The following is a 26,785-nucleotide window of genomic DNA, read 5'->3' as shown; positions in this document are numbered from 1 at the left end:
GTAGACATGCTTCCCTATATGCTTGGGGACACAGACAATGGGATTGCTATTTGTGAACACAACATGCACTAGTACTCTTAGTGGGCTTACAGGAACCGCATTCCATTACTTGCTATGTGTCATCGGTGCTCTCACACACTCCAATACACATACAGGGGGAGGGTCTGTTAGGTAGGTGAGACCAGGCATTACCACTAGGCCTCCATGGCCTGCCTGTCTGCATCAGATGGCTGTATCGCCAGCCGGGCCCGATAATAGTTTGTGGAGTATTTGGAGACCTGGCTGGTCCTCTTGAAGAAGCCACACTGGGAATTGGGAGAAGGAAGTAGGAATAGTATTAGCAGGCTTGCTACATTTCTGCTCCTCAAGATGAAGCCTTCCTTTAAATGCCCATCGGAGTCCATGGAGGCATTCAAGCTGATACCATCTCCCCATCAAGCTCAGAAAGGGAGTTTTCAGACTCCTGTCAACAGATACTTCTTTCCCTAGCACAGGGGTCTCCAACCTTGGCAACTTTACGACTTGTGGACTTTAATTCCCAGAATTCCTCAGCCAGCACATGCTGGCTGAGGAATTCTGGGAGTTAAAGTCCACAAGTCATAAAGTTGCCAAGGTTGGAGAGCTCTGTGGCCTAGCAGATACTGTGAATCCTAGCAGATCTAGTGCAATTGTTCTGGAAGGATGTAATCACTGGAACATTTCGGCTACAAAGAATGGCCTCTAGGGAATGGATTGTTACGGTAGAAATAATCACCATGAAATAGAAGATACTGTTAGACCGCAATTATGGTGGCTTCGGATATAATACGACTTGGAACTATCAGCTCGACTGGAGGGACATAGAAGCACTTAAAATGTATGCATGTATGTTTGTAGATAAAATTTGCCTTGATATCAAGGCAAAGGGGACAAGAGGCCCTCTCAGTAGCCACTGGCTCTTTCTCTGGCCAGCTCACCTTCCATAAGATGGAGACTAACAGGCCCAGTACTAGGATTCCAGCTAGTACTGCAATGAGGATAATCCACCAGGGCACACCTCGTGTCAAGGCCACAACAGGATCCAAGTAGACAGTCACTGGAATCTGGGGAATAGAAATTGCAGAAAGTGAGAGCGCAAAATCCGAAACATACAAGGGAGAATACAGGTTACCCTGCTGTTAATGAAATAGCCGTTACAGTTTCTGTTCTGCTTTTACATACAAAATCTCATAGCTCATTGAAGAGGTTGATTTGGTCACCTTCACTTTTGGCCTCAGAGCCCCTTTCTTGTTCTTTTAATGGGCAACAATGACTTGTGAGGCCTTCTTCGAAATCTGGCACTTAATGATTTTAGTAACATCTCTCTCAGAGGTGGGATTCACTTACCTTCCCTACCGGTTTGCAAATGTGAGTGTGCACGCATGCGCACGGCCTTCCACACATGCTCTTTGCTGGCGCATTATGTCCAGGTGGGTGGGCGGAGCCTCCCACAGTTGCCACTATCAGTTCACTCAAACCGGACAGAACCGGCTGAATCCCACCTCTGATCTCTCTCTTTCCTAATTCAGAAGCAGTAGATGGTTCAGTAAGGAATGAAATGGACACCATAAGCTTTTTGTGGCTTAGTCCCCTCCAGATGTGTGTTACTTCAGTTCCCATAGCTTCAGTCAGCATACTGTTTTACCTTATAAGCTGGAAATTATCAAAATAGAAATCCAAGACATTTGGAGGACAACAGGCTAGGCGAAATGATGCTAAAGAGCTGCAATTTTTGTTTATATTACGCAAGGAAAACATAAAGGGGAAAGGAGTTGTGATAAGGCTATACCACCTGGGTTGTGGCATCTCTTAGGACCAGGTTGCGAATAGTGGAGCTCACTGAGATGTTGGCACGAACAATCACTTCCACTGATGTCATATGAGCAAATTCCTAGGAGGAAAAGGAACAGGATTCAGCATAGTCAAAAGCCACCCAAGTATCCTGCAGGGAACAGTACAGTCTCTTAGTTATAGTTATAACATTGCAGTTATAACATCACAAAAACTGTATCACTTGCTATGTGATAGGGAGTTCCAAAACCTTGGGGTTGAGGACTGCAAGCCACAGTGTTAACAATGCTACAGCAGCTCCCATAAAGGTATTGTAGAGAGCAACTGATGATTCATTTTCCCATCAGTAAATATTGGGTGGGAGAGAAAAAGACACTGGGAAATAAACCTACCACCACTTGAAATTATTGTGCATTAAGTCAGCAAGGACAGCAGTGCTTCCTAGTTTTGCTGCTGAGGCTCAATAAAGCTTGGTCACAGAGCGCCAAAAATACGCTAATAATACGTTAAAACATATTTTTCTTCAACTCAAGAAAGAGGACACCTGTCTGTAAGGAAATACCCTTTCGGTCTATCCGTTTATATATGATTCTGTGTTCTTTTAACATCCAACAGGGGGAGTCACACTAACCTCCAGGAAGGTGCTGTTCCAGAGACGGGCCCAGATGGTGAGCACAGCTGAACGGTCAAAACTGTAGAGGGGGCATTTGTATAGCAGACATCGAGCAGTGCCCAACACACAGTCCTGAAGCAGGAGGGAAAAAATGTGACTGAGGAGGATATTAGAGTCAGGACAGGAAAGACTATCTGATAGTCTCATCTACAGCAGAGATATCCTTCTCCTATTATGGCAGTGTTTTCTATAAAGAAAACTTCACTGGAATAGCTTTGCAGTGCTGACCATCCCCCTTTCTTGACTCTTTCTGACTATAAGCACAATAGCCTGTTTTATCAGCCCTTGATTCACTCGATGCAGGGGACCTCTTTCACACCCTTTAAACCCCATTTTGGCTACGGTTTCTGAAAGTTGACAATTGTCTGTTATAACATAGGTAATAGATGGAGATGCCAGGGTAAGTCAACATTAGGCAGATTTAGACACATACATTCCCATTCTCGTTATTTATTTTTAAAAAATAGTTTATCAAAATACAATATAAAATACAAAAAGAAAATAAGGGGAAAATAAAGGAGGGAAAAGGGAAGAGAAAAGTGTAGGGCAGAAGTGAAAAAGAAAGAAAAAGTTGACTTCTGACTCCTTTTGGTGCAGTAGAAGGAAGTAATAGCATCAAACCTCAACTTATTGCTTTTATATAATAATATAAACTAGCCATTTCAATAACAATACATTTCCATTCTCCTAACTCACGGGTCTGCAACCTTAAACACTCAAAGAGCCATTTGGACCCGTTTCCCACAGGAAAGAAAACACCGGGAGCCACAAAACCCTTCCCGTGCCTGACTATTTCTTAAGCGGCCACAAAACTAGCATATGTAGTTGAATTAAACGTTCTGTTTTCTTCTGAAACTTTTCTTTTCTTGGATTTATCCATGGTTGGCCTACCAGAGGTTGAAAAGCTCAATAAATCGCATGTCAGCAGGTGTCGCACATTGGCTGTTGTGACACATATTTTGAGTGACAGGGAGCCGCAGCAGAGAGGTGGAAGAGCCACATGCAGCTCCAAAGCTGCAGGTTGCTGACCCCTGTCGTAACTCATTCTTACCAATTGTCTCCCCCCCCCCAAAAAAAATTCAGTCCTTGGCCACCAAAGGTTGCCCATTTCTGACTTGAAGCCATTCAATTCCTGAATATTTTTACGTTCAGAAAAAAATAAGTTTACAGACTTCATGGATTCCAGGAGTTCCTCTTTATGTTCCACTAACAAAGATACCTTATTCACCATTTTTAGGGACCACATCCTCATGATCTCACCTTTGACTCATCCCACAGCCTAACACGGAGGCAGTTTAGATTTGTCTTCAGCTGTTCTGTTAGTGTTTTTCCCCCTTCCCCAAACCAAGACTTTCCCGCAGGAACTATCCATAATGCCTTTTTTCACAATATCAACCATTATGTGGTCAAAACAACAAGATGGTTTTTTTCCTTTCTATCTTGTAATTTTAACTTTGGAGATAAATTTAAAAAAATATTTTAAAAATGATGTGGTCAAGATCTGCCCAATTCCTGTTGTCTACTTTAGACTGCTAGGGATATGTCTCTTTCTGTCTGGTCACTGGACACTGACTCCATGACCATTGAGACTTGGACTGTGTAATAATGCCTGATTTCCACATAAGTATTTATTTCCCTAATACCCATCTAGCAAAGTGCCATTCAGGCATTATGTAAACTGCTTATATGAATGCGTTTAAAATTCTTCTGGAAGATCACCTCATTTCAAAATATATGTTTGATCCTTTTCTGAAACATCGCTGGGCTTTTATATTCATTAAAAAACTAATTCTCTCTGGAGGCAGAGCCAATCTGGAAAAAAAATAAAAATAATTCTGCCTGCCTTATTGGTTTATGTGTTGGAGCAGGAATGTGAGATTAAGCAGAAATGAGCTTCTCCCGATGCACCGGAAAACTGTCTCCTGTGTTATCCCACCCTTCCTGCACCTCAGCAATCTGTCAATCATAGTCTTACTACACACGGTTTTACTCCTCTCGTAGAAGAACACAAGAATCATACTCAGAAGTGACAGATTACTGGCATGGAGCACTTCCACACCACCAAGCTACCACTCCAGCAACTTCAAAATCAAAATCTCAATCCTGAGCATCTGCCTGGAATTGCCCAATCCCACCTACACCACAAATTAAAGACAGTAATTGGTGGTTGTTATTATTCTGCTGGAAGATGATGCTGGATAGGAGAATAAATGAAATCAAGAAAATCACCAACTCATCATTATATAGAATGCTACGCAGACAGTTCTGAAGGCTCCTTGGGTGGCACATGTAACGTCTCTGTTGAGCAAACTACACTAGTTGCTAGTCTGCTTCTAGGTCCAGTTCAAGATATTGGTTATCACCTTTAAAGCCCTTTATGACATGGATTCAGCGCAGTGGTGGGATTCTAATTTTTTTACTATCAAGGCGTGGCTTAGTGGGTGTGGCGTGGCTTGGTGAGTGTGGCAGGGGAAGGATACTGTAAAATTTCCATTTCCTCCCCACTCCAGGGAAGGATATTACAAAATCCCCATTTCCTCCCGATCAGCTAGGACGTGGGAGGCAGAAAATAGACGGGGCTGGGGCCAGTCAGAGGTGGTATTTACTGGTTCTCTTAATTACTCAAAATTTCCGCTACCAGTTCTCCAGAACTGGTCAGAACCTGCTGAATAACACCTCTGGTTCAGCGGTATTTGAGGAGCCATCTCAACACAATGGGATTGGTCCATCCCACTCGTTCCAGCAGAAGAGGCCTAGTTGGGATCCCATCTGCGAAAGAATTGGCTGGCAGGGGCCAGGAGAACAGCCTTTTCTGCTGTGACCTCCACCCTTTGGAATATTCTTCTGTCCAAGCCAAGATCAGCTTGCACGCTCCTAGCCTTCCATAAGAGCCTTAAAACTTGGTTCTGTTGGCTGGCCAGAGCCTTGACTGGTGCACTCTATGCTGGGGTAGTTAATGGGATAGAGAGAAGAAGCCCACCCTCATGTCGCCTGTCCTCTTGGTTTTTTAGTCTTAATTTTTAATTGTTTTATCTTTTTATTATGCTGTAAGCCGCCTAAGGTCACTGTATTTATATTTAATTTAAAAAAAAAACCACCATCATTTCTCTTGTAAGTCCAGCTTCTGAAGGCTCTTTTTCAGAAAATCACAGTTTTGTCATCTTTAGCAGATTTCCTGTATTTTTGCCGCTACTTCCCAGTAGACCAGAGAAACACCAAATGTCATGCAGAGCAATTTAACTACCGGTACTTTCAGGGCATTTTCACAGAGATGGTGTTCAATACACACGGTCCTGACAAATAGCGAACTTCACTTACTAAGGTAGCATTTTTTCGTCCTTTCCAATAAGTCAGTGAGGGACTGGACATTTCTGCCTGCTCAGTCTCACGTTTCTTCCTTCTCTGAGGAGGAAGTTCCTGAAAAACACCAACATTGGATGAGGGGCACTGCAAACGTTTGCTATTTTCTGTTCTCAACAAAACAAAACAAATTTGCAGATAACTGGTTTACAAAAAGACAAGAATTAGTTCCTGGATTGGCTTGCTTTTTTTTTTTCCCCTCTTCCTTTCCCTCCTCTTCCCATTTTCTTTTGGTTATGTCTTTTTCAGTTTGTCAACCCATCATTTTTACTGCTGGTACATAAGCTGTTTTGAGAGGTTCAGGGGCTGAAAGTTATAAAGGTTCTTGAAAGAAACAAATAAGCAAATCAATAAATGTGTATTAATGTTTTTAATGGATCTTACAGTTATTTCTCCAGTAGTGATTTGTAGCTTCTTCTGCCATCATCCAACCATTGATGTGCTAATATTATACTACAGCTACTACTTAGCTAATATTACACTACAGATACTACTTGATGTATGACCAGTCATTTAAGACCATTCAAATTTACAAGGACCTCAGAAAAATGATTTACAGCCCATAAAATATTGTTGCTCCCTCCTCTGTCACATGAGCTAATTTTGGGTTCTTGGCAACTGGCTCACATATACAACTAGTTTAGTTGCCAAGTGCTCCGCAATCATGTGATCGCCATTTGCAATCTTTTCTGCCAGCTTTCCCAGAAAGTCAACAGGGAAAGGGTTAGAAAGGATGCAAGCAAATGAGGTAGAGGGGATCTGAAATACTTCCATGGGCTGCAGAAATGGAGTAGATCTAGCTTTTCCACAAAGAAAACATTCAATGGGCAGAATTTTAACTGAACATGAAATGGATTGTCCTTTTGAAAACAGTGTACAACTGAGATATATTTAATTTTCTGGATAATGAATTTATTCAACTGAGTTACAACAATGATTTTGGAATCATGAATATTCCTACAAAAATTACATTTCCCTTTTGCAAATGTATGCCCTGAATGTGAAGCATTTGTAGTATGGAGAGCAAATATATTCGCAAAAAAAACCCCAGCCAATATTTGAAAGGGGGAAATCATAAATTCCTTTAAGGGTGCTTTCTATATTATAAACAGTGGAGAGTATCTGGAACTTGGCACCTCTAAATATATCTGCCCTTAAAAGTAAGAGAAAGATATCCGCTATTCTCACTAGCCAATGTATCCCATTGCTGTCTGGAATCCATGGTACTTACCAGAGCCAGGCCCAGGGGGTTGGGATTAGGGGTGCAGGTTGAGCGATGTTGGGAATGGCTCAATAACTCCATCTTAAGGGGATAAAGAAGCCATTTTCCATTTGAAATTTCATAGGGCCACATGAGGTAGAGGAAGGCAGAGCCCAAGGTGCTCAAGGATTGGCCTCTGTTTAAGACCTAGTAGAGGCAAAGAAAGAGATAAGCAACTCAGGAGATCATATTGACATGTTCAATCACATCTCCCTAATTCAGTATTTCTAGCAGAGCCTTTTAAAGTGAAAACACAGGATAGAAATTGTAAAAAAGAAAAAAAAAGAACTTTGCCTTTTAAGAAGACATTTTTAACAATCTTGAAGGATAAATAATCCAAGAATTAATAAAATAAAGAAGAGTTATTTGGGTTTCCTCAAAAAATATGGGGAAGAATTCTCAATTCACTTTTTTTGCTTAGAAGCAAATCAGTAATATATATAGCAAAAATTGGGTATCACCAAAGAATTCCAGCTCACAATTGTATATCTTTCACATCCTAGATTTTATTCCATAGGAAATAATGAAATATACGAGAAATACTACAGTATATTTTAAAAAATCAAGACAACAAAGCTAAACACCTAATATGTTTTAACAAATATTTAGATATGTCTATATAAGCGAAAGAAAGAAAGAAAGAAAGAAAGAAAGAAAGAAAGAAAGAAAGAAAGAAAGAAAAGAAGGAAGTTTCTTCATCTTTTCCCAAATTGTGATTCAATTTTTAAATTTGGTTCCTGAGTCATAGCAAATCATATTGCCCAGTCTTGCCTCTCCATCAATACAGAACTAATAGTATAAAGGCTGGTGAGAGGTGACAAATTTCATTAAATTAACATTTAGGAGAAATGGAGGATACAGACATTCTACCATTAACACATAATCATATTTTGCCACAGCCGAAGAAAAATATATCCAGTGTTCTTCATAGAGTGAAAGTTTCCAGAGTCATAATTTAACAAATACTGCTGTTTAAATCTTTAACTCTCTTTGAAGAAGAGCCCATAATATGTTATCAAATTTTCTTCAAAGTTATATTTCCAGCATAAAAACAGGCTGAACCAATTTTTTAAAAGACATTCTCAGAGAGTTCCAATACATGGAACTGATGATCCAATACATGGAATACAGCTGCTGATACAGTTCTACAGAGGAATTATTGAGTCTGTCATCTGCACCTCTATAACTGTCTGGTTTGGTTCTGCAACCCAACAAGACAGACACAGACTTCAGAGGATAATTAGAACTGCAGAAAAAACAATTGCTACCAACCTGCCTTCCATTGAGGACCCGTATACTGCACGAGTCAAAAAGAGGGCTGTGAAAATATTTACAGACCCCTCACACCCTGGACATAAACTGTTTCAACTCCTGCCCTCAAAACAACGCTATAGAGCACTGCACATCAGAACAACTAGACACAAGAACAGTTTTTTCCCAAACGCCATCACTCTACTAAACAAATAATTCCCTCAACACTGTCAAACTAGTTACTAAGTCTGCACTACTATTAATCTTCTCATCGTTCCCACCACCCATCTCCTTCCACTTATGACTGTAATTTTGTTGCTTGTATCCTTACGATTTATATTGATATTGTTTCCTGATTGCTTATTTGTACCCTATGGCTATCATTAAGTGTTGTACCTTATAATTCTTGACTAACGTATCTTTTCTTTTATGTACACCGAGAGCATATGCACCAAGACAAATTCCTTGTGTGTCCAATCACACTTGGCCAATAAAAAATTCTATTCTATTCTATTCTATTCTATTCTATTCTATTCTATTCTATTCTATTCTATTCTATTCTATTCTATTCTATTCTATTCAAAAGAGATTTCCCCCCCTCTTAAACTAATCAAGTTTTTCAGTTTAAACATAATTACAGTACTATTCTTTAAAACCTGGAACCGCTGATTAGGACAGCGGTCCCAACCTTTCCAGCTCTGTGGACTAGTGGCACTAGTGGCAGCAAGGGAGAGGGAATGGTTTTGTGCATGCCTGCCACTTGCACAAACACAGCTTTGCATACTCAAGTGGTTGCCCGCTGCTTGCGCAGCCTGGTTCCCAATAGTGCTGGGTCGCAGACTGGGTGATGGGGACACTTGGATTAGGAAGTATTATTTTATTTTATTAGATTTTTATCCCACCTTTATTACTTTATTAGTACCTCAAGGCAGTAAACATACCTAATACTACTTCCTCCTCCTATTTTCCGCACAACAATCCTGTGAGGTGGGTTGGGCTGAGCGAGCGTGATTGGCCCAAAGTCACCCAGCCGGCTTTCATGGCTAAGGTGGGACTAGAACAGTCTCCCAGTTTCTAGCCCGATGCCTTAACACTGGACCAAACTAGCTGAAGTATAGGAGATCATTATTCTAAATATCATTAACATTTATTTTTGAATATCTTTTTTTGTTAACCTGTAACTCTTACAATCCTTATTGCTAACCACAGGACACAAGGTGCCTCACCCTGCTTCAAACGTAACAGGTGACTAAAACGTGAAGGTGTTGTAATCATGAAACTACATCTCTGCTCTGAAGGCATCAGGATCACTCACCGTCACATTGAAGCTCACTGGGCTGCCCACATCGCTTTCCTTCTTCATGGCGCTTTCACCCCGGACCATCCCACTGAAGAAGAGTTGCTTTGGTTCAGGCAATCTGCAGAGAGATGGGTGAAAGTCTTAAAGGACAGATAGCTAGAAAGTCAACCATCCACATCCCACAGATAGTTCTAGGCCAGCGATGACACATGTGTTATAGGCCAGGGGTCTCCAAACCTTGGCAACTTTAAGCCTGGAGGACTTCAACTCCCAGAATTCCCCAGCCAGCAAAGCTTTGCTGGCTGGGGAATTCTGGGAGTTGAAGTCCTCCAGGCTTAAAGTTGTCAAGGTTGGAGACCCCTATTATAGGTGACACACCATGCCATTTTTGGTGACATGCCAGGCCTTTTGGACCCTCTGGAAGTTGCAGGAAAAGGCCTGGTCTCATGAAGCCACTGAGACCTCCAAGAAGCATGTGAGAATGGGCTTTTCCCACTCTTTTCTGAGGCTCCAAGAGCATTCTCCGAAACTTCCAGGCCTCAGGCAACTTGAAGCTGTCTCAGATAGGCATTTCGAAAAATATTTACAATTATGTAAGTATTTGTTTATTGATCTATTCAATGGCAAATTTAAATAACTTAATGTCATTTATTACTCTTTTCTTATGAAGTGTTTCTCTTTTGTCCATATGTGCGTGTGTGTGTGTGTGCATGCGTGTATGTGGGTGTGAGGCACATCAGCAGAATCAAGGTAGGCATTTTCTGAACTTTCAACATTCAGAAAATGTCAAATGTCAAGAATTTCTGACCAAAGGTTCGTCATCACAGTCCCAAGCTGTTTGGCTGAATGAAAAAGGTAGTTTCTTTCAGTCATTTTTAATAGGCGTATGAATAGAGTCTTGGCTATCAATGTATCTTAACCTGAGGGAGAAAAAAAAAGACCTCATTATTTGGGGCAAAACAAATGCTTCCCAAATTGTTTTTACCCAGTAATCGAGAGAGGAAGCTCTATGATCACTCGGGCTCGAGCTGCCACTGGGGCCAACGCAGGCTGTTCGGAGATCCTGTGAGGAAGGAAATACAGGAGTTCAGCAGGGTAAGATTGTGTGCATATATTTATGTTTATTAGTTCATATCCTGTCTTTGTCCAAGGAGACAGGTCAATTTCTGCCATTCATATTCAACTTGTTTCCTGACACCCATGTAAAATTGATTTGAAGAAGCTCTGCTCTCCTAAATATAGAAAACTCAAGCAAATCCAAGCTGTGGCTTGGGAATATTCGGGTTTTAGTGCCTTAGCATGATTAAATTGTGTAGGGAATGGGGATCACCCACAGAGGAGTAAAAAATACCAGAGCTGTGATTACAACCACACAATTAAAGCTTTTTACATGCAGTGCACATAAAGAAAGGATCAGGGATATATTTGATCCCATGGCCATGATCTGTAGAAAGTCAAGGAGATGACCTTGAAGGAAACAGGATATTGTTACATAAGCAAGGAAGACTGAAACATTCCTTAAATCCTGGGAAACAAAATGGCTTTTGGAAGAGATTCCAGAAAGGAATTACTTACGTAGTCAATTCTAGGTTTACTTCCAGTTCTGTGGTCTCCAAGGTAATGCCTGAAGTACTCAGAACAAGGTAGAACCGAAACTGGAGGTAGAAAAAAGAGAAGAAACAGGGTTGGAAGTAAGAGTTCTAGAGAAGCAAAGGAAACTCTGTTTTGCAGAGAGAGTAACAAAGAGGAACTGCCCTTCACCTGTGCTCCACGTTTCATGGGGTTGCCAAGTTCACATTCCACATGTGTAGCATTATGATTAGACACACAAGTTGGGATCTTCTCCTATGAAAAGCAAGAAAGGTTCAACTACAATCAGTCTTTGCATATCTGGACCCTTATGTACCGGTACCTTACTCTTCCAAAATCTGGCACTTGAAGGAATTGAGAAAAATATAGCCAAGATTCAAAGGTGGGTTTCAGCAGGTTCTGACCAGTTCTGGAGAACCAGTAGCAGAAATTTTGAGTAGTTCGGAGAACCAGTAGTAAAAATTCTGACCGGCCCCGCCCCCATCTATTCTCTGCCTCCCATGTCCCAGCTGATTGGGAGGAAATGGGGGTTTTGCAGTAACCTTCCCCTGGAGTGGGGTGGGAATGGAGATTTTATAGTATCCTTCCCCTGCCACGCTCACCAAGCGACGCCCACAGAACCAGTAGTCGAAATTTTTGAAACCCACGACTGCCAAGATTGGACCTAATAAAAATGTTATGAGCTTGTATAGTCTTTTTTTTTTCCTTGTGTGAGAATGTGCATGCATCTGAGAAAGTATCAAGAATTTCAAAATACGTTATCTACTTTTCTTCAAACAATATTAATGGCTAAAAACGTATTTAAATATTCTGAATCTGTACCTGAATGAATACATACAGCCCTGAAAGTGCTTCTATCCCCAGAGGAAGAAACAGTAGCACTTCTATGACATTATCATCAGAATGATACCATTGTTCAAAATCACTCTTGCCGGTGCTTTTTTAAATAATGCAAGTACAATCCTACTTTATCCACTTCGCCTCTAAAACTGAGAATACTCCAATGCAACTCTCATTGGCCCTATCATCCTCATAACTTCTGGGCTTTTTAACTGTGCAACTCTCTATGGGTCTCTGTTATCCTGGTACAACCCTCCCTGCCTCCAGAAGCATTCTCCCCTTGCCTCTGCCAGCTTAACAATAGTATCTTTAGTCATAGCCCACAGAGCTATACATTCCATCTCTGTGTTGTAACTCCTAGTACCAGCATGCCAGCCCAGCTGGAATCCTTCTTCAAATCCCACCTACAGCACCACTAATTCCCAAACCCAGATGTTGTACAGTGTTTAACAATCTGTTTCACTGTGTCGTGCAGTCCCTTGAGAACCCCCGTCTTTAAACTTCACTCAGCTTTCCATCTCAGGTGGCACTGCCATCTCTCCAACATCATTAGGCTTCTGGAAGTCAATCAGTCTTTCAGACCGGCCCTTCCCGTGGCTCTCCCCATGGGCTACCCAGTGCAGCATTTTCCAAAAGGTACCGTTGTATTGTAGTGCCGCAGACTAGCATAAGTCAAAGTAGATGGCAGTGAGATAAGCAGCATGGCTTCATGGGCATCATCGCCATCCCGCTGCGGCTCAGCAGCGACTGAAGGAAAGTTGGTGATAGAGATTCCAAGAGCGATGCCTTTCTGATCGCTCATAGAAAAAACATCCAAGCCGTCATCACCTCTGGAGGAAAGAAACAAAGGTGATGATTGAAATGTTGATCTAACGTAATTATGGCAAATTAGGAAACAGTCAAAATGAGAACTTCTTTCTTTCTTTCTTTCTTTCTTTCTTTATTTATTTATATGCCGCCCTTCTCCGGAGACTCAGGGCGGCTTGCAATGCGTTAAGCAATAGCCTTCATACTTTTGTATATTTATACAAAGTCAGCTTATTGCCCCCACAAACCGGGTCCTCATTTTACCTACCTTAGAAAGGATGGAAGGCTGAGTCAACCTTGAGCCTGGTGAAAATTGAACTCGCAGTAATTGCAGGCAGCTGGAAGCTAAATACTACCTTTTAACAGTAGCATTAGTCTGCTGCGCCACTCAGGCTCCTTCTTATTGCAGTTCCTTCATGCACTCATCTTACCTCTTAAAACCCCTGATATTCTTTCCCCAAATGGTCTTTGTGTCAGCCCCGGAACCATTTTCCCCCTTGGCACTTCAGGGCTGGCACAGTGAAGAAAGTCAAGCTGTGGGAATGGGAGTTGGGAGGAAGAGATAGCTGGTGGATTGTAGCCATAATAAAATTCTTTCTCTTGAGAACCAAGAGTTTTCCCACCAGGTGCAAGGAGGTGGGGTCTAAGATTGAGTGACCCTTGAACTGTGACCTGATTGGACCATGTGATGGACTCCATAGGCAAGGGAGGGAAAATTCTACTTTTAATTAGGGGGAAACCCAAAGGGGGCGCGGAATCGGGTTTCCCCAGATGTGCCAATATGACGTGCCTAATAAATCTATACTTTGAGGAACGTGCCTGCCTTGGAGTTTTGATTCTGTTGGGTTTGTTACTTGGAACCCTGACACTTTGACACTTCATCCACAGCCTAAGCTAATTAAGGGCAATACCTCCAAAAAGGCTGAAACTGCGAAGCCATCTTGGAAATGGAGATTCATTTCTATTCTTCTTCTTTGATACATCGGTTACACTGACAGTTCTAGATCCTAGAAGAATCTTGAGATACAACATCACTGTTACCATCAAATGGGAATTTTGATTTTGTTCATACCTGGGCAGCGGTTGGAATACAGCATCATCAACACGAGAGTGGAACTTGTATTTCAGCTGCAGGTTGCTTTGGCAGATTTTATCCTCCCCACATCCTTGCTTGAGGAAATTGACCTGCAGGGATTGACAAAGGGATTCAAAGTCAAACCACACCGCTATAAGGGGAAGTAAAAGGAATTCTGCAAGGTTTGACAAAGGATTGGGTTCACGCTCCAAACTGACTCAGAGCATAGTGAGTAGACACTATACCTGCTTCTTTGTTCTCCTAAGAAATATATCTTTGTTAGCTATATGCTACAAAGGATCTTGGCATCTTCTGATTGCAAACTTATTGGGCCTCCCCATCAAACTGCAGATATTGGCCCCCAAAGCAACATGCTTAATTGAGTCATGAGTCATGCAAACAGGAAAACTGGCAATTGTAATTGATACAAATGAGGCTACCATTATAATAAGGGAATAGATGATGCAATTATTGCAGATTATCTCCTTAGAAAGCAGCGATAAAATTTAGCAAGCTGTGACTAACTGACTTTTTGTTATTCTTTAAACACAGCAACATCATCGCCCATCTAAGTTGTAATATAATACATATAAAAATAGCAAAAGGCGCATTGAACAGCAAGAGAAACTCTTTTCTTTAAACAGGCTTGAATCATCCCCTTTCCCGCAGAAACCCTAGGGCACCTATAATAAAGTGCATAATTAATTGAAACACATAATTTGTGTTTAAATGTTCCTGCAGTTTGCCCGAGGTGAGGTGGGGAGGGATATTACAATTTCATGCTACGTTTTTTTAAGCCTTCAGTAGCTTATGACATTACTAGCGACTTTGATGCGCGTTTTGTGAAGTGCTATATATTGCACACTGCTTTGGAAGAATGTACACACTAATAAATCCATAACTCTATATACAAAAAGAAAAACCAGGACCAGTCACAGATTTTTCTTATTTGACCCCTTATCCTCGGCTGTTTGTTCAACATCATAACAAAGGGATTCTGAAACAGTAATAACAATGATTAATAGAGCCTGCTTTCTCTCCTAGTTAACCAGTGAACAAGGGGGTGGGGGAACCTCTCCTTCACATAACCTTGTCCTCAGATGCTTGCCTACCTCAATTCTCTGAGAGTTGTGTGGCACGGCATTCAGTACAGGCAAGAGGGGCCCCAGGGTGGTCCCTGGGATCTGGCGTTTGCTGCGGCCATGCTTGATGTTGTAGGTCATCATCACAGCAATGGGATGGAGCTTGTCTCGGACTTGCTCCTATAATAAAGACAATCATAATATATGTCGCTTCCAGTGGTGAAATGTAAAATTTGTTACTACCAGTTCTGTGGGCATGGCTTGGTGGGGGTAATGTGACTGGGTGGGCGTGGCCAACTTTTTTTTTTTTTTTTACTTTTAAGAGGTTTTAGAAAAAATGCTTTTAAAAATTAAAAAAAAAAGCCTCTGATGATCGTGCGACTCAGCTGGGCATGTGGGGGAGGCAGGTATTTTTGCTACTGGTTTTCCGAACCACCCACCACCATCACTACCAGATTGGGCGATCCGGTCTGAACCGGGAGCATTTCACTCCTGGTTGCTTCCCTAAAACAATTTTGGAATGCAATTCTCAAAATGTTTGTTTATTTATTTATTGGTTCGATTTATATGCCGCCCTTCTCCAGAGACTCAGGGCGGCTTACAATACGTTAAGCAATAGCCTTCATACTTTTGTATATACCTGCTTAGTAGGGCTTTCGGGGCCCCCTAAGCCGTGTTCTTTTTTATACAAAGTCAGCTTATTGCCTCCACAATCTGGGTCCTCATTTTACCTACCTCGGAAGGATGGAAGGCTGAGTCAACCTTGAGCCTGGTGAGATTTGAACTCGCAGTAATTGCAGGCAGGTGGCAGCTAAGTGCTACTTAACCGTACTTTAGTCCGCTGCGCCACCAAGGCTCCTGGTATTATCATAGTATAGTCAAAAGCCAAAAGTGACTTTGAACCGGTCCAGTCTGGAAATGGAGTCCTTCTAATCTAAGGGTTCCAGAATAACATTCAGAACAGGTTTCCTTTTCTGAGTTGCTCTTCTGGAACACTTGGAATGGACTATTCCAGGAGGAATGGTCTGCTTCCGTCTTGGAATATTTTATGACAAATTTTGCATACCTTAAATGTCTCCCTGTTACTTAGTTCCTCTGAGTGCCATGGTGACAAGAGGCCACAGCTGTGAATTCATAGCCAATATTTAAGGCAGGATGTGGTGGTTAATAACAGGCTGTTAGAAACGTTAGGGTGCAAAAGCTTAATTGGATGGGGGAATTGTAGGAATCGGCGCAATATGGCAAAACCTAAATGCAGATGAGTCTTATAGGTCAGTTTGTTGTTTGGATGTTAAGAACTGGGCCAAGAATTTGTAAATTAGTCATTGTGCTGGACTTCATAGACATAACATGGGGAGATCTGAATAAAACAGCTTCCTAATGAAGGTATTTTAAAAGGAATTAAATAAATGAAACATTTTGAAACAGAGGCTAGGTCCAACAGCACGTTTGTGGGACAAAGGACTCTTGCTGTCAACCCCCGCCCTCTAATTTGCTTTGGAGGCTTGAGAGATCTATCGAGAAAGAGGAAATACCATTGTGTAAGTAAAGATTCACTGACATAACCCTGGATGCAGGCCATATTTTATAAATGGAAATTAAACATTCAAAAAGGAGCCTGAAATAAATCAAGCCTTCCCTCCCACCTACAGAATAGCCAAGGATAGAAAATCCTCTGTTGTTAGAACAAAGATCTTGTTCACTCAAGGAACTTTATGACTATTGTTATCCAAAATCTACCGCAAGCACCCCGGCTTACTTGGCTCTTTTTCAAATTCAGTTTGTGGTGATTACAGAGAAGCTTCAAATACATGGTGGCAGGGACTGCCTGCATGGGGTAAACTATCTTCCTTCCATCTTTTTATTTCCAAGTTGTTCCATCAACAACATAAGGCAAAACGGGTAACTGCTTATGTCAACCCAAAATAGTGATTCTGGATCTTGTCAACCACACATATATTAAGCCAGCTTCTTTTATGGCTCATTTAGAGCAGACCAAGTACTTAGGTACTTACATTTCTTAAAGTCACCTACTTTTAGGTGGCTTACAGAAATCAAGAGCTAAGAGACCCAGCAAAATCGTCTATGATGCTCACCTTCAGCTGCAGTATGGCCTTGGTGCAAGCCTTTGATTGTTGTTTGGGCAGCTCCAATATTCCAGAGTACTGATACTCAAGGTCTTTGGCATTCTGATATCGGAAAAAGACTCTAGAAATTTTTCCTTGTTGCCGGCGGTCACCATCAGCCTCAAAACTGTATTCAAGTCCTAGGGGAAGAAGGAGAGGCAGAGGAGAAGGCAAAAGAAAAGAGACTAGAAGTTATTTCTAGTGGTGTCCAGATTGACTGTAGTTTGTTGAAGCCTTCTATTCCTTGAACAGGATTCCCTTGCCCAATTTTAAGAGGCTGACCTACTACACAAGCCATTGTTCTGCCACAGCTACGGACTCCAAAGAACGCAGCACACACAAAGTCCGTACAAACCTTAATTTACTAATTAAAGACTACTAATGAGTTTTCTTAGTAGTTGTTCAAACACAAGTACAATAAATCAGTCTTTTCTGAACAAGGGCTGTTAATTTAACTTCATTAACAGCCGACAAGAATTCAAAGAATAATAACTCAGTTCTGAGGTACAGTATTTCAGATAACCATAATCTTACTGTGGTTGGCAGAATGCCCAGTAGCAATTTGCAAGAAAACTGATAAGAGAGAAACAAGAGCCAAATCAAACATTTTCTGGAATCAAGACGCGAAGGAATTTGAACGAAGTTGTTTCCTGCAAATTGCATCAGTTGTCGTCCTTCCTTAAATAGGCTAGGGGAGTGGCCAATTAGCCCCAAGCCTTACTCTCGAGGAGACCTCTCCTGAGGAGCCACTCCTGCCTTTTCGCAGCTCTGTGCACTCATGCATCGAGTAGAGGCTCCTCCTCTTCTTCCTCTTCACTTATGCGAGCTTCTGGAGGTTCTGAAGGCCCTGGCTGAATCCCCGCCTCTGGCACCACATCTTCTCCAGCCTCCTCATTGTCCGACTTGAGTGCCAACTGCACAGGCTGCTGGCGCAGCACCACACCAGCCTCCTTGCTGTTGGAATCAGCTACTAACTGCATAGGCCGCTGACGGGCCACAACAGCCATATGATATAGTGATCAACTACAATGGAGCTAATTCTCTAACACCGTTATGATTTAGGCATTGAAACAGCAACACAAAACCAAGACTATAAGGATATTGAAAAATTGAAAAGTTCCAGACAATACTCACTGATGGGTGGGCTATAACTCGAAGGGTTGGCTGTATAAAGGAAACAGGCTTGTATTTCCACACTGCTAAAAAAGCAGAAAGAAAGAAGGAAAATAGGCCCTGACCATTTAAAAGCTAACTATTTACAGCACCATCACAATGGCCCAGCAACCCCAATTCAGCCTTTTGGTTCTCATGATGTTGTTCTTGTCTTACTCCAAAACAAAAATTTACAAATTTTATTCTCCTGACTGCTTGCCAATCACAAAGCACACAGTAGAGCAACATACTTCTAAAAATGCTCATTCAGCAATGGAAGATTATTAGCTTGGGCTATGCAGTAACTAAACTCAAAAGTGGCTTGAAACATGCAAAGGGTAGATACGTATTACATCTGAAGGCGTATCAAGTCTGTTTTTTTTCCTGGGATTGTAATGAGCAGGCCCAGAAAAACATCATAGATCTTTTCCTTATTTTATCATAGAACAGGGATTCTCAACCTGTGGTCCGCGAAGGCTTGAAGAAATGTTATGATTTAAATCTTGAGTAAAGTCTTGGGGGTCCATGGCCACGGTCTATGGCTACAAAAGGTATTTAAAGAGGGCCCATGGCAGTGGTGAAATCCAATTTTTTTTACTATCGGTTCTGTGGGTGTGGCTTGGTGGGCGTGGTGTGGCTTGGTGGGTGTGGCAGGGGAAGGATACTGCAAAATCTCCATTCCCACCCCACTCCAGGGGAAGGATATTGCAAAATCCCCATTCCCACCCCACTCTGGGACCAGCCAGAGGTGGTATTTGCCGGTTCTCCGAAATGCTCAAAATTTCCGCTACCGGTTCTCCAGAACCTGTCAGAACCTGCTGGATTTCACCCCTGGCCCATGGTGAAGAAAAGTTTGAGAACCACTATTGTAGAATATTATTTGAGAGAGCATCAAAGTTACAGGCATATTCATGAAACATCTGCTCGGTGTTCGCAAAGAAAAAGAGTAGGAAGGGTTGCAGAAGCAAGGAGATACAATCAAGGAAGAGGAGATTATCCTCACCAGATGCCCTCCATATAGCGGCAGTTAACATTCTCCAGGTCGACATTTTGGGGGTTGGCAGTGATATTTCTGGAGATGTGGATGACAGGTCGAGATCTAAAAAATACATTGGATAGCAGTAAGAAACTAAGCCGGTTGCACAGAGTGAGGCTCACTGAAGCCCAAAATGTTTAATACAGGTGAGTTCGGACAGCATTTGGCAATGCTCAAATTCCTAACTCAACATCCAAATGGGATGGAAACGTTCTCACACTTATGGCAGAGATACAATATGATCCTTTATGTCCCTGCTGTGTTTTCCTCAAATCTATTTCCAGTTATAACTACAATAGTAAGAGATGACAGTCATATTATAGGTTATATACAGATCTAATCATAATTGATCGTGGAATTCCCAAACCCATCTCCTTCTTGTGCTCAGAGGGCATTTCTTTTACATAATAGTTTCGTTGGTAGTCCATGCTGTAAGTATAGCCTGGTATTCTGGGCTTTATCAATAGCCCACCCTTGTTGCTGATATTTGCTACTCCTAAAATCTACACTAGTTTCTCTGTGGGAGGCTGCAACTTGTTAAGATTTTTATCCTTATTATATATAGGAGCTAACACTGTTCATCTTCCCATTTTTCTCCACAAAAGCATCCTTGTTTTTTGGCCCAAAGTCACCGAATGAGCTTCCCTTTAAATCAGGGGTCTCCAACCTTGGGAACTTTAAGCCTGGCAGACTTCAACTCCCAGAAGCTGGCTGGAGAATTCTGGGAGTTGAATTCCACCAGGCTTAAAGTTGCCAAGGTTGGAGGCCCCTGCTTTAAGCAATTTGATTATTGAAGATCATTTCCCTACTGCCCCCCCCCCCCCTCGGCAGGTTTACCTGTACAATACTACTGTGTCGGACAGCGAGCCCACTAGGAGATCTGGATAAAAGTTGCCATCAATATCCAGTCCTCCAGAAAAGGAATAGCCAAACATCTTGATGCCAACACTCTCCCCAGTCAGGATCTACAGAGATCAAGGGTGTTGTAATCAGAATGAAAGTAATGATGATAAATAGAGGAAGGGTGGTTTTTTTTTCATATTTTATTTATAGTACTTTTCATCTCCATCGAACAGTGTGTGAACTGGGTACAATTCTTTAACAATTCATATTCACATATTTGTTGTTGTATTCACTACAATGACATTGATAATATAACTATTTATCAAAATAATTTATAATAGTAAACCTCTCTCCGTAGTAATTTGTATAAAATTTGTATACAATGTTTTACAGATGGCACTTTGCACCGGCAAGGTTGGCTAAAATATATAAAGACAGATCAGCAAAATGTTGGAAATGTAACCAAACACCGGGCTCATACTACCATATGTGGTGGACATGTCTCAAAACTAAAAAATACTGGTCGAAAATACATATCTGGTTGAAAAAAATGACAAAGAAGCATATTGAACTGAGACCAGAGACATTTTTGGGGGGCATTCTACCGGAAAAATACAACAAAAAGACTACATATTTGATTTTACATGTATTGACTGCGGCTAGGATTGTATTTGCGCAACAATGGAGAGTGAGGAGATCTCGTCAGATGAGAGGGTAATTCAGAAAATAATGGAATGTGCAGAAATAGACAGATCAATGCTTATCATTAAGGACAGAAAAGATACTGAATATTTTCTGACAAAGGGAATGTTTGTTGTCAGCCCCACTAGATATCTTAGCCAGGAAGGTTTAATTGACTTTTATTGAGAATGGCTATAATAACAGAGTCTGGCAAATCTGATTGTGCAGTACCTCCTCCCCTTTCTTATGCTCCAACGAATTAGTGACATATCTGTCAGAGTCACTTCTAAACGTTAGCTTTAGACTTTAAAAATGCTTCCATTTTTCTTTTTTGGCCTTTTTTTTACCCATTGCCCCCTTTCGGCCTTGTTTTTCTCTTGTGGCTCCCTTTCCAGATCCCATGACTAGTAACCGGTACACTTTTTGGTATCAAGAAGACAATATTTAATAATGCAGTCATAGCTTTTCTGCATCTCCCCTTGACACATGCCATGACTGCACTATATGCTTTTCACCTGTGGCCCTCTTGAAATACTCTAAGGCCCCCACGGGGCCCTATGGCCCTGTTGAGAACCACCAGCTTAGGCAACGGTTCCTCCACATCTCTATCAAGATAATTTCCCTCACTTTCTACCTATGTAGAGCCAAGGCAGAGCATAAAGATGTACTATTTCTCAATCATTTAATTAAGTGGAAAGGGAACTGACCTGAGCAGGTTTTGTTACAATTCCCAAGTTACTGCCATGATAGATGTAGACTTTCCCATCACCATCCAAAGGTGCTCCAACCGCAAAGTCTGGAAATTAGGAAATTAGAGCAGAGGGAAGTAAGAACCGTATATCACAGCAATTGTAATTATATGTCAAATGTCTAGCTTGCATTGGAACTTCTAACACAGATATAGCAATAGCACTTAGACTTATTTACCACTTCATAGTGCTTTTACCGCCCTCTCTAAATGGTTTACAGAGTCAGCCTATTGCCCCCAACAATCTGGGTCCTCATTTTACTCACCTCGGAAGGATGGAAGGCTGAATCAACCTTGAGCCTGGTGAGATTTGAACTGCCGAACTGCAGCTAGCAGTCAGTCAGTCAGTAGCCTGCAGTACTGCACTCTAACCACTGCACCACCTCGGCTCTTGTCTGTCTTCTATTTTCTTTTCTCACACATGCGTACTTCTCTATTGGTTCTCTTTCTATTCCAAGAGCCACCCAATACCGTCCTACACACAGACTTTGAACCTTTGTCCCCCTGATCCTCAGAGGCTTGCTTCCGAGCATGTATATTTTGCTTGGCCCCCCAGAATTCCCCCTAACCTTAACTCGAATTCATAGATAGCACACGTGGAACCAACCTAAGAATTCGTGCCCATCTTTCCCACCAGAGGTTCAAGAATCTCACCTTGAAAACCATCTTGGTTGAGATCCCCAACGGCACCCACTGTGATGCCAAACAGGGAGTCAGAGGTGCCATTGAGGCGAATGGGGAGGATGTTTTCCCAGCGCCCTGCCTGGTTGATGTAAACGTAGACGGCACCCCCGATTCGTTCCTTTCGATCGAAGAAGTTTGGTGCTCCAACCACCAAGTCCATCCATCTAAAGGAAACAAGCTGTTAAGTGTGACTCACTTCTTGCTCTCTTCCTCAGATGGCTTTTCCAGCTCTGCTCCGACAGTGTCCCCAGTGGTGAAATACATTTTTTTTTTTTACTACCGGTTCTGTGGGCATGGTGTGGCTTGGTGGCCGTGGCTGGGTGGCCATGGCAGAGGAAGGATACTGAAAAATCTTCATTCCCGCCCCACTCCAGGAGAAGGATACTGCAAAATCTCCATTCCCTCCCCACTCTGGGACCAGCCAGAGGTGGTATTTGCCGGTTCTCTGAATTACTCAAAATTTCCACTACCCGTTCTCCAGAACCTGTCAGAACCTGATGGATTTCACCCCTGAGTATCCCCCTGTGCACTCTTGTGTGCTTGGGCTAGACAGGGCAATGGACCATCCATTGCAAGACCAGAGTAGAACATCAAACAGAGCATGGAGCAAAAAGCCCTTCGTCCATAGTGCTCTCTTCCTCCCACATTACTCACCCATCATGATTGAGATCTACTACAGCCAGAGAGTAGCCAAAGGACGAAGCCAGCTTCTCTCCTGAGAGGATAACCTCAGGCACTAAGCGGTTAACGTTGTCTTGATGCAGGATCACCACGGATCCAATATGATTTGCTCGGGGTGCCCCTGTTACAAAGCTCAGCTCATTCTTCCTGGTTATCCCCACTCCAGAGTCTATAGAAAAGCCTGGAAATGGAGGAAGGGGTACTTTGTCATTTGAGAAAGAGGTGTTAACGGGCATTAACACAATATTTCCAGAATTTTCATTCCAAAACTTACAAGATGAGCTATCAGATCATGAGCTTTCGATACCAGTACCAATACCAGTTCTAGACTTAATGTGTAAATGCACAAACATGCACACACCTGCATGCTCACAGTCACATACCATTCATAGACATCATAGACTTCCGGTTTGCTTCTCGTCGCCGCCAGACGATCCCTCGGGACCGCCAGCCCCATTGCCTGTAAAGAGCCACCTTTACAACGGAAAGATGGCTCGAAAAACTCCATTTCCATGAGGAAATGAAGATAGAGCCGGCGAGGGCAGGTAGAGCTCTCTGCGAAGCCCCAAAAGTTTTTTTTTTTACTTTTGGGGACGAAGCAGACGAGGCTCCCTATTTCCCCCACCGCCGCTCCGGGCTTTGGGAGACCTCTGCTTATGCAGAGCTAGGTGAACCGGTTGACATTCTTGTTCCTGAATTGCTCCTGAATTTGGCACTCCCACCCGCGTTTTAGCAAAGGGGAAAAGAGTTGCAATAGGTCACGTGACGACAACATGTCATCCCGAGTTTGACACCTCTGCACCACAGTAAGAAGACTGGTGAAGGGTACTGTTCTTCCTCTTTGGGAGCTATATTAAGGAAACGGATTGCAACATTTTTATTGAATTATAATTTAAAATATAATTTTTATAAGATGATGTATCGCTGGTATTTAACACCAGATAAGATAAGCTATCTAAGATGTATAAAGGTATGTCAAATGAATGTTAGAAGTGTAAGAATAAAGAAGGGACTTTTTAACATCTATGGTGGACATGTGATAAAGCAAAAAAATTTTTTTGAAATGTGATTAATATTTTAATACAGAAAATCCTGAAAATGGAGATAGAAATGAAAACAGAATTTTTCCTTTTGGGACTAATGGAAAAAGAACTAGAGAAAAAAAATTTGGAACTTTGCTACTATACATGTTGATACCAGCAAGACTTTTGTATGCACAAAAATGAAAAGACACTTTGATTCCTACATGGACGAATGGATGCAGAAGTTGATGGAGTTGGCTGATATGGCAAAACTGACTATTCTGATTAAAGAAAAAAAAACATAAGTACTTTTGTTTCCACATGGAAACCACTTCTGAATTTTGTGCTTGACGTGGAAAAGAATGTAATTTTGACTTTGGGTTTTACAGATTAGATTGACAGGTTTTTATAGAAATGAATTGTTCTTATTACTATGGAAAAACACAAAGTTGTGATTTGATGTTAATGCCTTATTCTATTGCAAGAGAGAGAGTTGAAAGTCAATGCTTCTTTTTCTTTTCTTTTCCCTACCCTTCCTCACTTCTCTCTCCCCCCTTCCCCTCCCCTTTCACTGCTCTTTTATTTACTTTTGTATTTTGCATTTTATAATAATTTATACCCTAATAAAAATGTGTTGTTGTTGTTTTTAACAAAAGGATAGGGATAGCTGGATTTCCCTAGTATTGTCTCCCTTCCCACCAAGCATGCCAGAATGCAACCATCACAAAGACTGTTTGGGAAGAAGAGGGAAATCAATACTTTAAAACTAGAACAGCAGGAAACACAACATCTTAAGGACCAGGCAGGAAAAAAAGAAGTTGCTTTTATGCTACAGGGGCCAGAGAAGAGGATAATTTAGAGAAGGAAAACCTCTTTTAAGACAAAAAACATTCCATTCTGAAAACGGCAGGCAAACTTCATAGGCTCTGCAGTCTGATTAGAGTCTCTCTTGGCCTTTGTCTGTTGTCATTTCCCATTCCTAAGGGACTGGAGAGTGTTTTTGGCTTGAGTAACAGCTCTTGGTCAGGAATGCAAAGGCTCCTTGAAATACACGCTCTGGTAATCTCCCAGAAGACCGAGTTTTCTATTCTAGAATCTGAGAGAAATTTATCTTTTCAGCTAATTCCCAGGAAAGAGGCTGCGATTTATCTGGGACTGGAATATAGTAGTATGAACTTGTGGCAACTTAAAAGTCAAGGAATTTTGTTGTAGCATAAAATTTTGGGCCTACGGTCTACTTCATCAGAAGTTGGTCCCAACAACAGAATATTATGCAATATATCGCCATGCTTGAGAGAGTTGGATAAGGGAGAAACAGTCATACTAAATTGGTGACTTTATTCAAAATACGGCAAAAAAAGTACTATTAATAGAAGAGAATGTTTGTAGCTCTGGGATAGTCTTTGGTGCTCTCTAAGCTTGGTTGTTTTCTTACAGATGTTTCATTACCCAACTACGTAACAAGCTCAGTGCTAGAAGACAGCTGGGTTTGTCTTCTATCACTGATGATGTTACTTGGTCATTTTCTCATTAGCATTTCTCTGTAGTGGATGGAGGGCTAAAGGGAGCCAGAAAATGCTTTGCTTTGGCAGTTCCAACCTAAATCAAACAGGTGTAGACTTCAGTTTCAAAAAATATTTAAAATGCCTTTAGCTGCAAAGGAGGCGGAATACTGATCAAAATGGCTAATTCCTATTTTACTAGATCAGTAGTTGCTGTTCACATCAGTTTCTGTGGATCATCAGGTAGACTGTCCCAAAACCAGTGCCTTAGCTCCATTTGTTCCTAAACTATCACACAACAAATATGCCCTAGCAAACTTTTCTTCCTGCCCTAGTCCCTTGGAATAGGAATGATTAAGACACCCAGGTTTTTATTTTATTTTTGTTTTTTTTAACCTGCCTTTGTTTTTATAAATAACTCAAGGCAGCAAACATACCTAATGCCCCTTCATCCTATTTTCCCCACAACAACCTCTCTGTGAGGTGAGTTGGGCTGAGAGAAAATTGACTGATCCAAATTAACCCATCTGTCTTTCATGCCTAAAGTGAGACTGGAACTCACAGTCTCCTAATTTTTAGCTTGGTGCGCCTTAATTACTAGACCAAGCTGCCTCTCATTCTAGTCCCCCCCACCTCCAGCTACCAGAGTTTTCTTTATGACTCAAAACCAATCACTCTCTGACCAACCTACCTTACAGGGTTGTTATTAATGGGAAAAATAGGAGAGGGGACCACTATGAATGCCCATTTGAGTTCCTGAAAGAAAGGCAGGAGGGAAATCAAATAAATAAACGCCTCAATTCAATCATTGATCACTAGCTGTTCTAGTGTAAATTAATGTTTTTCTCCCTTAAGTAGGCAAGACATCTTATCTGAGGCACTTGGCCAACCGTTTTGTTTGGCTCTAAATAAAAAAATTGTCTTTCTTATTCGTTTATTAACATTTTGCCATACCACTTCACAGCACTCAGGTTAGTTTCCAACAATAAAATCACGAATTAAACAGCATTAAAATATCAGCGCTAAAAACAATTGCCTTAAATACTGTTATCAAAAACGTAGAAATTTATATATGAACTTGGATAGGGCCACTCAAATCTCAGGGCTGCCAAGGGAAACAAGTAGGCATTTTATATAAAGCGTATAAAAATACACTCCATAAATGCAGCAAGAACATAGGTAGGTCTTTAGCTGTTTTCTTAAAAAAAAAAAAAAACAGATTCAGCCCCCTTGGATATTTTTTCCAAAGGAATGGTACTGAT

The 26,785-nt window shown here is 41.6% G+C and overlaps 1 protein-coding gene across 13 annotated transcripts in view; it reads right to left on the bottom strand.

The window, feature by feature from the left end:
• ITGA7 (integrin subunit alpha 7) overlaps positions 1-26,785 on the bottom strand; it is a 74,100-nt gene that overhangs the window by 4,834 nt on the left and 42,481 nt on the right. For 9 of the 13 annotated variants that reach the window (XM_034412540.3, XM_034412541.3, XM_060688842.2 and 6 more), the window contains 19 exons: positions 22,973-23,180; positions 22,289-22,482; positions 21,594-21,682; positions 20,200-20,327; positions 19,330-19,425; positions 18,309-18,373; positions 17,145-17,314; positions 15,079-15,228; positions 13,964-14,076; positions 12,725-12,914; positions 11,416-11,499; positions 11,230-11,309; positions 10,640-10,717; positions 9,670-9,772; positions 7,074-7,250; positions 5,801-5,899; positions 2,441-2,554; positions 1,811-1,909; positions 957-1,082 (listed from right to left, as the gene is read on the bottom strand). In XM_034412540.3, coding sequence (XP_034268431.2) covers positions 957-1,082; positions 1,811-1,909; positions 2,441-2,554; positions 5,801-5,899; positions 7,074-7,250; positions 9,670-9,772; positions 10,640-10,717; positions 11,230-11,309; positions 11,416-11,499; positions 12,725-12,914; positions 13,964-14,076; positions 15,079-15,228; positions 17,145-17,314; positions 18,309-18,373; positions 19,330-19,425; positions 20,200-20,327; positions 21,594-21,682; positions 22,289-22,482; positions 22,973-23,180 — 2,363 coding nt within the window. Of the gene's footprint in view, positions 1-192; positions 306-956; positions 1,083-1,810; positions 1,910-2,440; positions 2,555-5,800; positions 5,900-7,073; positions 7,251-9,669; positions 9,773-10,639; positions 10,718-11,229; positions 11,310-11,415; positions 11,500-12,724; positions 12,915-13,963; positions 14,077-15,078; positions 15,229-17,144; positions 17,315-18,308; positions 18,374-19,329; positions 19,426-20,199; positions 20,328-21,593; positions 21,683-22,288; positions 22,483-22,972; positions 23,181-26,785 lie in introns of all 13 variants that reach the window. The other 4 variants (XM_034412542.3, XM_087886961.1, XM_087886965.1 and 1 more) reach the window with 1 other exon arrangement.

This window comes from Pantherophis guttatus, chromosome 2 (assembly GCF_059756535.1).
Source record: "Pantherophis guttatus breed Tessera chromosome 2, ASM5975653v1, whole genome shotgun sequence".
In the NCBI taxonomy this organism is placed as follows: domain Eukaryota; kingdom Metazoa; phylum Chordata; class Lepidosauria; order Squamata; family Colubridae; genus Pantherophis; species Pantherophis guttatus.
This window is presented reverse-complemented; position numbering and strand designations above follow the sequence as displayed.